The sequence below is a fragment of the Mercurialis annua genome, linkage group LG1-X (assembly GCF_937616625.2).
Source record: "Mercurialis annua linkage group LG1-X, ddMerAnnu1.2, whole genome shotgun sequence".
Classification (NCBI taxonomy): Eukaryota; Viridiplantae; Streptophyta; class Magnoliopsida; order Malpighiales; family Euphorbiaceae; genus Mercurialis; species Mercurialis annua.
Genome location: NC_065570.1, coordinates 70,677,340 through 70,687,874, shown reverse-complemented (window position 1 = coordinate 70,687,874; position 10,535 = coordinate 70,677,340). Strand labels below are relative to the sequence as shown.

At 27.8% G+C, this 10,535-nt stretch overlaps 1 protein-coding gene across 1 annotated transcript; it reads left to right on the top strand.

Annotated features, from left to right (window-relative positions):
• Positions 1 to 7,461: 7,461 nt before the first annotated feature.
• On the top strand, positions 7,462 to 10,535 carry LOC126675677 (gibberellin 20 oxidase 2-like). Its single transcript, XM_050370229.1, has 3 exons — positions 7,462 to 7,970; positions 9,088 to 9,409; positions 10,163 to 10,535. Exons 1-3 carry the CDS (start codon positions 7,462 to 7,464, stop codon positions 10,439 to 10,441), a joined length of 1,110 nt encoding a protein of 369 aa, XP_050226186.1. The 3' UTR covers positions 10,442 to 10,535.

The window sequence follows — 10,535 nt, the reverse complement described above, 5'->3', positions numbered from 1 at the left end:
CGGCAGTTTTCATCCTTCTACGGGCAGGCTGATCCCCACTCAAGCCGGATAGATTCCTTACGGAAAGTAAAGCTCTAACCTCAAATTTTAAACGGCTACATACATGAGCATAGTAAACCTATGACCTCATTCAAGTCAGGAGAACACTCTACCAACACCTGCGTCTTGGGGTTTTCTCATATAGTGATTATTCATTGATTAATTATTATACATAATTATTGTGCCACCTCTCTGTGCAACAAATTAATGGTGCGTTAGTCATGTGGAAAAATTAATGATAAAAAAGTTAAATAACAATTAAAAGATTCTCTGTTGCAGATGCTCATACGCTTGTAGAGGATTCATAAATTAGAATATTGTTATCATAAATAAACATAAAAATAAATTAAAAACCGTTGACTATCAAATAATTTCGGCAATTAAATTATAAATTCTATTGATTAAAAGTAGAATACTAGAATATAAGCATTAAAAATATCAATAATTATATACTGATATTTGCGGAAAATAGTAAAATTGTTTCATAAACATAAAAAACGGTCATCCTGCAACTCATCAAATTGTTTAAATATTAAAATAAAACAAAAATCCTAAATCGGTATAAAAAGAAATTAAACAAAAAGTCTAAGGTTTAATTACTTAAAAACCACTCAACTTGAACTTTTTTTTCGTTTATACCACGACCTAGGAAAAAATTCATTTATACCCTGATGTATGTATTTATTTTTCACCTCTACCCGAAGGCACTAAATTAACCTCTTTTCATTAAGAAAAAAGTTTAAAACAGTTTTTCATTTTTAACCTAAACTAATTAGAGATTAATTAGAAATGAATTTTTCTCTAAATAAAGGACTATTTTAAACTTTTTTTAAATGAAAAGAGGTTAATTTAGTGCCTCGGGGTAGAGGTGAAACATAAACACATACGCCAGGGTATAGATGAACTTTTTCCTAAGTCAGGGTATAAACGAAAAAAAAGTTCAAGATGGGTGGTTTTTAAATAATTAAGCCAAAGTCTAAAAATATGTTGAAATTACAAAAACGCCATTTTAAAAACTCTGAATGAAGGAATTTGACCCAAAAGCTATGTAGGTCAATGATCAAAACTGATGTGTATCAATCGTTGTCCCTTCCAATAAATTTAGGCTTTGCAACCGCTCAAATCGCACACCTCCAACTTTGGCAGAATTACAAAACTGCATTTTGGGCTCTTTTTTTTCATAAACTTAAACTCCGTCTCCGTAACCGCATCATTTCCGTTAGGGTAGAAAAAATTCAACCTCAAATTAGCAGCAACCTCACCATAAAAAGAATCACCATGAAAAAAAAACAAATGCTTGATGTTAATTATAGGTGGATATAACACTCATTCATTGGTGTAAAGTGACATACACCTCGGAAAATTACACAAATGAATGGGAGCCACATCAGTATCGTGTATGGATCTGGAAAAAAAAACGGAAGTTGATGTTTTTTCATGATAAGTTTAAAAAAGCGTGATTAAATTGAAAAAATATGTAAAGTTGATGAACTCTTATGATATTAATCCTTTTAAAATTTATTGATATTTATAGTTATATTCATTCATTATTGAGTCAATCAAGGACAAACATATATAAAAAAAATATCATCTTAATATTGTAAAATAATATAATTTATGGACCGATTGTTCTTTTTCTAAAACGATAAATATTGTAAATCGAATAAAATATATGGAATCAGCGGAAGAGATGTACAGTGCAAAGAACTTAAAATGAGTTTTGTGAATGAAAATGTTCTGTCCGAGAAATTTGTAAGTATTAGTCTATCACGTCATCCGTAGATTAAACCAATCACATTGTAACACATTATTAAAATCATTATTATAACTAATGTATAATAACTGTGTAAAGATTTTAATAATAATATTACATTATTATTTTAAGGGTTAACGTCAAAAGAAATCACGAACTTTACACGTTTTCTCATTTTAATGACGCAATTTAAATTTTCTCATTTTCATGCACAAACTACCACTTTTTCTCAAATTCATGCACGGTGCTGAGATAACACTCATTCATTGATATAAAATAACATCCGCCTTAGCGAATTACGCCAATGCAGCCGTGATACCTCAGCATCGTGTATGAATTTGAGAAAAAGTGATAGTTCGTGCATGAAAATTAGAAAATTTAAACTGTGTGATTAAAATGAAAAAACATATCAAGTTAGTGAATTTTTATGACATTAACTCTTATTTTAATAATGTATAATAATATAATTGGTCATCTGACGAATAACGTGATCTATCAAAAAAATTATATGTTACTTATTAGTAATTTAGGATCCATAATTTTATTTAAAGGATACGGTGAATATTTTCGTATCTGTTGGTATCAATTGGAATGACACATATGGTTCCCCAACTGGATTCATATCGATTCCCATACCACATGTGCTTCCCCCCAATAGTTTTAAAATTGAAAACATGTATGCTTTAGTGTGATGATGAAAGATACCATTAATATAATCACAATCATTCAAAATAATACTTAATTTTTTAATTTTTTCATTTATCTCTCAACTTTTTAAAGATTCCAAATTTAATTTGAGTATAATTTAATTATAGCTAACAACTATTGTTTTGACCATTAGCCTTAAATATTTAAATTCGTTATGAGTCGAACAACTTTTGTTCAAATTCAAACCATGGCCAAACACCCGCTTAACTAGTCCCCAATTCCAACAAAATTATCAATGCAACATCCAAAATACATCTGAAGCGGGTCTAAAACATTAAAAATATTCAACTCAATATTTTAGGTTATTGATTTAGAAATATATAGAAAAAATGATATGCAAAAAACATTATTCGCATATAGCGTGGCCCTTGGAATAAAAAGAAAACTATAAGTTTTCACACTCTTATCATCAATTTTGACATGGCAGATAATCACAAACATTTGTTTTTAATTTTCTTATCACAACAACTATTTTTAACAATACAATCCTTCTAAATCACCTCAGATAGTAAGAAATCTTAATAAGTCATATTAACTTTCAGAATAATGCTATATATATCACATCTTTTATAATCCATTTTTTATACCGTCTGACATGACAATCATAGAATGCATGTATTATTTTTTAGTTTTTGAGATGTACACTTTTGGATGGTAATTGGATGAATGCAATTTTAACATGTACGGAAAGTTATAAAATTAAATAGGTAAGTTATAAATTATTACTCTAACTTTCATTCAGAAGATAAAGAAAATTATAAAATGAATTTAAATTGATTTACAATTATATATAGAAAATTTGTTCTTATCTTATATGTTATTAAAAGAGCTAATTATTAATTAATGGAGGTTGATCCAAATGGTAAGCGGCTTGATATCGGTTAAGTAAGGTATCAGGTTCGAGTTTTTGTGAATGCAGAAAATTCCCACTGGCAGACTCACCCACCATGTCAAGTGCACGACGCGGGTCGGATCCGAATTAGTCAGGACGAAACCTTAAAAAACGGGTGGACTTACCAAAAAAGAAGAGCTAATTATTATAACATCTGTCACATATGACATAATTTACAATTTTATATTTCATAATTATTATAACATCTCTATTTTTTTAATAATTATCCCTACCAGTTGATATGAACATGTGTTCTACTTGACGGCATGTTTGATTTTGAAAACTCTAACCTATACCATATAAGGTAACTTTACAATTTAAAAGTAGTAAACTCTTATAAAAGATGTTTTATAAAGACCCGGACGATGAGAGATTTTTATATATATCAAGTTTATCACATTATCTATAAATTAAATTAATTAAATTATAATAATTTACTCTCTCCGTATTGTTTAAAATGGCCGAGTTTTGCATTAAGTTTAATAAAATAAAACAATATTTTATCATGTATATCCCTATTAATTAGTACAACCTCAATTACTAATAGAATATATGTCTTGTTAATTGAATGATGTTTGATGTATTTTAAAATAACTAAAAAGATAAAAACGAAAATTTACTATAAATTGACAGAGAAAACCAGTAGCGGAACCAGGACTCCAACTTAGAAGGATCGAAATTTTACATCCGTCTATTTAGAAAAATAGAACGGCAGTAAATACATGCAAATCTATTAATTTATAGTTCTAGGGGCGGTTTTAACCGCTCTTGCAAGCTAAAACCGCCCCTAACACATGTAGGGCAGTTTCTAGGGGCGGTTATAACCGCCCCTACAAGAAAAAAACCGATTTTTTTTTATTTTTTTTTTAATTTTTTTCCCGGCGAGGTGGGTCAGCCGACCCTCTTCGACCCTCCCTAATTCCGCCCCTGGAGAAAACATAATATAGCCTTTTTAGATGAGACATATAAAAATGGGATATGTTTTTTTTAAATGGGACAGAAGAAGTATTAAAATGATGGTAAAATTATAATATAGTTATTAAAATCTAAAAATATTTATTATATATTTATTATAATTTTACACATCGTCAATAGAAATAAGAATATTTTGTAAAATGTGAAATCTAGTGATATTAGGGTAATTATTTTAAAATTTTATTTTTGCGTATTTTATTAATTCTGATTGATCTTTTAATATTTTTAATTTTATTTTATTTTGAAAATTTTATTGTAATTGTATATAAAATTTAGAGTTTTATTTTTCTTAAAATCTAAACTTTTACATTCTTTATCTATTGGGGCTGAATTTTGAAAATGTTTTACATCCTTCAATTTTGATTTTTTAAAGTTTTATGAAATAAAAATAAATTTAAGAGTTAAAATATTTTAAAAAGGATTACTATAAAAATTTGGTCACAATTAATAAAAAACACAAAATATTTAATATAAGCAATAAAATTCAAAATTTTGGACATAAATAAAAAGGTCTTTCAAATTTGGACATTATTATAAAAATTAAAATGTTTGATCTTATTTGAAAAGAATATAATTATTTGAATTTGAAAATAATTTGGTTTATACCATAAGATAGACTTTTTATGTCCCTGTCTTATATTTTTTTCTTTTTTTTAATAAATTAAATCACTCCTTCCGTTTTTTTGACATTACAAAGATTTAATGTACAAATAAATAATTGAGTGAAGTTAATGAACAATAACTAATAAGGATAGTTTAACAATTTTAGTATATATTAATCACTAAATAATATCCTTTTAAGTATAAAATTAATTTAATATCTATAATTTTTTTAGACAATTTCTTACTATAACTTTTTATGAAATTATTAATCAAAATTTCTTATGTCACATTAATATACTTAAAAGTTAATTATTATTTTATTTGATTTTTTCTAAAACTGTATTACATTACATCTATATATTTTGTAACCAAAAACTGGATTGATATTTGATTTTTGTGATTAATCAATTTTAATTTTATTTAAATTAGCAATAAAATCAATTTACAATCTAGCAACCAAATTTTGTACTTAAATTATTATAATGATACTAATTATTCAAACTAAATCTTTATTGAAACAAAAATCTCGACAATTATAATTTATTTTTGCTGTTTAATAAGATTTTGAATAAGGTTTAATCATATCAGATTTTTTTTATGAAATGTTATATAAGGTGTATTGTATTTATTCATAAAAAAAAAGGTGTATTGTATTTTGAATATTTTTTATGAAAAAATTTAAATTAATAAATTTATATAATGATATAAAAAAAAATTTAAAAACAATAATATAAAACAAATTTAAATAACTAATAAGGTGTAAAAATTAATTCGTATTTGTCAAGCAGCAATAAAAAGCAAGGGTCCATTTTTAGAAAAACATAACAGTACGAATATTTTGCATAGATTATCTAGAGTTTTATATTTATTTAGATTATTAGATGAAGGTTATATTAGTCTAATCACATGAATTATGGAGTTTTTTAAATGTGATAATATCCTAGAATATATGTTTCAGTAACTTAATTATTTATACTTTTACATATCAATTTTTAACTTTTCTTCTGATTTTTTTTATTTATAATTTTTTTTATTTTTTAAATTTCACAAATACTTTTTTCAGTTTTAGATTTTTCACCCAATTTTAATTTTTGATTTTTAGGTTCGGTCGACCGAACCGACCAATTGCACAGCCTTTCAGTTTTTAATAATTTATTCTCTTTTTCTTATAGATTTTTTTCTGAATTTTTTTTTATTGTTTTATCTTGTTTTTATAGTTTAACAATAGTGTTATAGTATTTTATGGTATTTTTATAGTGTAAGAATAATGTATATAAAGTATATATAGTATATTTATGGCTTTTTTGTGGTCTGTATCATAAAATCCTGCAAATATACAATAAAAACTGCAAATGCACCATAAATATACTAAAAAACGGCAGAAATACACCAAAAATATAGATATCCCGAAAAACACCTGGAGTACACTATAAATATACAAAAAAAATACACTATAACGTAAATATATTATAAAATCACTACAAATACACAATAAATCAATTTGTTTTTTATAAAATCAGTAGCAATAAACAAATTTATGAATAAGAGAAAGACAAAATAATTATATGAATAATAGAACAATTTTATAAACAAAAAAATTATAGATCTATAATAATTTAGATCCAAAATGCTTAAATCATCACAAAAAACATAAAAAAATTACACAAATCTATAAACGATGTTGAGAAATCCATAGCGCGAACAGAAGAGACGGACATACTAGCGCGAATGGAAGAGACGAACGGAAAAACGACCGGAAACGACGAGAAATCCATCGAAAATAGACGAACGGAAGCGCGAACGGAAAAGCGACCGGAAGAGACAAATTCAAAAAAAAAAGAAAAAAAAAGAAGAGAGAACTTTGAGAGAGAAGAGAGATAAAAGAGTGGTTATATAAAAATTTAATCTAAAATGAGATAAGGCTACTATATAGGGGTATTTTTATAAATAAGTTACAAAAATGGATAGCGTAGAAAATAAGGGAAATATGGCTAAAAATGGTGTAAATACTTTGAAAAAATAGGTATTTAATTTCGCAAGTAATTCCTTTTTAAGTTGTGTGTTTTATTCAAAAACAACGAAAAAATTCTTAGATATACTCAGTCCAGCACGTCATCTGTGCACTAAACCAATCATATCATAACACCTCATTAAAATAAGAGTATTCTTTTAATATCATTATTCAAAATTGTATGCAAATAATAAACAAAATTACAAAAATATCCTTATTTTAATGAGGTCTTATGATATGATTGGCTTACTGACGTGGTAGATCACATAAGAATTTCTCCAAAAACAACATATAATTAAAAATAAAAAAAGTTATTAAATAAAAGTACGTTTTATAGGTCCACTCAGTATCTGATAAGATATTGTAATTACATTCTATATTTGGATGATGAGAGCAGACAAGGCACCACCAACCCCCAAAAATGAGCTATAAAAATGTCAATTCCAAGTCCAACCAAATTTCATTTCTGTATCTTCTTCAATGGATCCAATTCTTGTTTTATCTTCTGCACTTGATTCTCAAAGGCAGAACGACACTTCGTTCCTGCAAAACAAAACAATACCCAAAGAATTTCAGTGGCCAAAAGATGAGTTAGTGAGAGCCCAAAAAGAGCTGATGGTGCCCATAGTGGATCTCCAAGGTTTTCTGAAAGGTGATGAAATGGAGACGCTGAAGGCTGTGAATATGATCAAACCGGCTTGCCTGGAGCACGGGTTTTTCCAGGTGATCAATCACGGGGTTGATTCGAATGTCATCAAAATGGCGAATGATCATATGGATCATTTCTTTAAGCTTCCGGATTCTGAAAAGCTGAAGGCCAGGAAGATGCCGGGCAGAACGTGGGGATATTCGAGTGCCCATTCTGATCGGTTTTCCACCAAATTGCCATGGAAAGAGATGTTATCCTTCGGGTATCATCAAAATAGTTCGGATCCTGTTGTGTTCGATTTCTTCAAATCTACCTTGGGCAAGGATTTTGAAGAGACTGGGTAAGAATTATAAGACATGTATATATATGAGTTAAACGAAAATAAAATTATGAATTTTAACGTGTTTCGTATTTGTTGTCATATACGAACTATCATTTTTTTTAGATTCAAAAATCAATCAATTTTAGATTAAAAAATGCTGAGGTGGACACACAGAAATATATACATTTAGGCATTTATATCATTGTTTCCTATCTGAAAATTGTTTGGGTTCCGTATTATAAAAACTTAATAGTTCATGTCTAGAATTATAAAAAATTAAATGATTTTTAGCAGATTTGAGTTTTACTATTTAGATTGGACAATTTTGAGTCATTAAAAACTTTAAAAAATGAATTTTTATATTTAATTTGGTTTTTAGTTTGATTTTACAAGAAAATTTATGATTATGTTCAGTTTTGAAAATAATAATAATTAAGTTCTAATATAAACAAAAAAATGATATAATTAAAAATCCAAACGAATCAAACCAACATGAAATTTTTTGGTTTGGTTCAATTCAATTAAAAAAAAATAAAAAATCGGGTTTTAAGTTTGGTTTGGGTTGTTTCACTTTTGTTCGGTTTTGAAGAAAATATAAATTTTTGTTTAGTTCGGTTCGGTTTGGTTCAATTTGAAATTATTAAAAATAATTTATTTTGTGTGGTTTTGCTTAAAATTAAAAAGATTTGGTTTAGTTCGGTTCAAATTATAAAAAATTATTTTTTCTGTGTGGTTCTGTTTACAAATAAAAAGCTTTAATTGGTTTAGTTCTATTCAATTTGAAATTATAATAAATTAATTTTTTTGGTTCAGTTCAGTTTTAAGAAAAAATAAAAATTTAGTTCGGATCGGTTCAATTAAAAATATATAAAAAAATTATTTTTCAGTTCGGTTTGTTTGGTAAAAAAAATATAAAATTTTGTTTGATTTGGTTGGGTGCGGTTGATTTTGAAATTATATAGTATATTAGTTTTTCGGTTTGGTTTGGTTCAATTATAACAAATTGATTTTTACGGACTATTAGGCCTTAAATGATAGAAAAGTTGTATTTCTAACGTTTTGAATACATCACAATAATGACAGCCTCCTTGTTTAGTAATGTTAACTTAAAATTGAAAAATGGATGATTTTGCAGAATGGTGTATCAGAAATATTGTGAAGCTATGAACGAGTTATCTCTGTCCCTGTTGGAGCTATTGGCAATAAGTTTGGGAGTTGATAGATTCCAGTATAGGAATTTCTATGAAGATAATTGTTCCTTAATGAGGTGCAATTTTTACCCCATTTGCCAAGAACCAAATCTTGCTCTCGGCACCGGTCCGCACTGTGATCCCACAACGTTAACCATTCTTCATCAAGATCAGGTGGGAGGACTTGAGGTTTTCACTAACAATCAGTGGCATACCGTTCCCCCTCGTCCTGGTGCCTTGGTTATCAATATTGGTGACACCTTTACGGTACATGTTTTTTTTTTTTTTTTCAATTCCTTGGCTTAAAATATTTTTATTTATCATTGATTTATTGCGGACCACTCTATTTGCTATCTGAAAAATAGTAAAATTATTATGGGAGGAATACATAAAGGATTCGATTAAGTAAGTGATTTCTGTCGTGGCTATATTATGATGGTTGCATGACTAAATTGTACAAGAAATCTTGCTGAAAGGTGCATGCATATATAAGATCTGCATACAAAGAAATATATTTCTCGAATTGACACATCAATGCGCAAATTAGCTTTCTGTAACCCCAAATTTGTCTACTAGTACGGGAAAACATATCATTCTTGGGAAGAATATTAACATATTGAGTGCGTTCAATCTTGAATATATCCTAAGTTTTAATTTCTTTATAAGCTGCTACTGTTTCATTGCATGCCACGTAACTCCCTTATTGTTTTATATTTAGAGAATAAAAATTTAATACACATTTTTCCGTATTAACTCTCTCATACTTATCAATGTTATCATTAATTTAATAATGGAAGAAGCATTTTAACATTAGAGGGTCAAATCACAATATATATTATACAGAGGAGTCAAGTTTTACAAATAGGAACAGCTAAATCTTAAAATATTAAAAAAATTCTGAATATATTATATCCAAAATGAGTAGTATTTTCCTCATTACGTGTAAGTTAGCAACTTCATGCATGCATATATCAATAGATTGAAAGTAATTGATTGGTTTGAAAATTGTTGGATATGAAGGCATTATCAAATGGGATATACAAGAGTTGTCTGCATAGGGCAGTGGTGAACCAGCACGAGAATCGGAAATCTATGGCGTTCTTTCTTTGTCCTAAAGAAGACAAGGTGGTGACACCTCCGGCGAATCTTATTACCGGAACCGGAGAAGGGAAGAGGAAGTATCCTGATTTTACTTGGTCTCAATTGCTTCACTTCACTCAGAAGCACTATAGAGCCGACTCAGACACCCTTCAAAATTTCAGCAGTTGGCTCATCTCTTCTGAATCTTCTAATGTTTAGATCATTTTCATGAATTTCGCTTAATCGCAGTTGAATAATTTAAACACAGGTAATTCATAAAGCGAGAAAAATGAAAATATTATCTTGGTTGCGA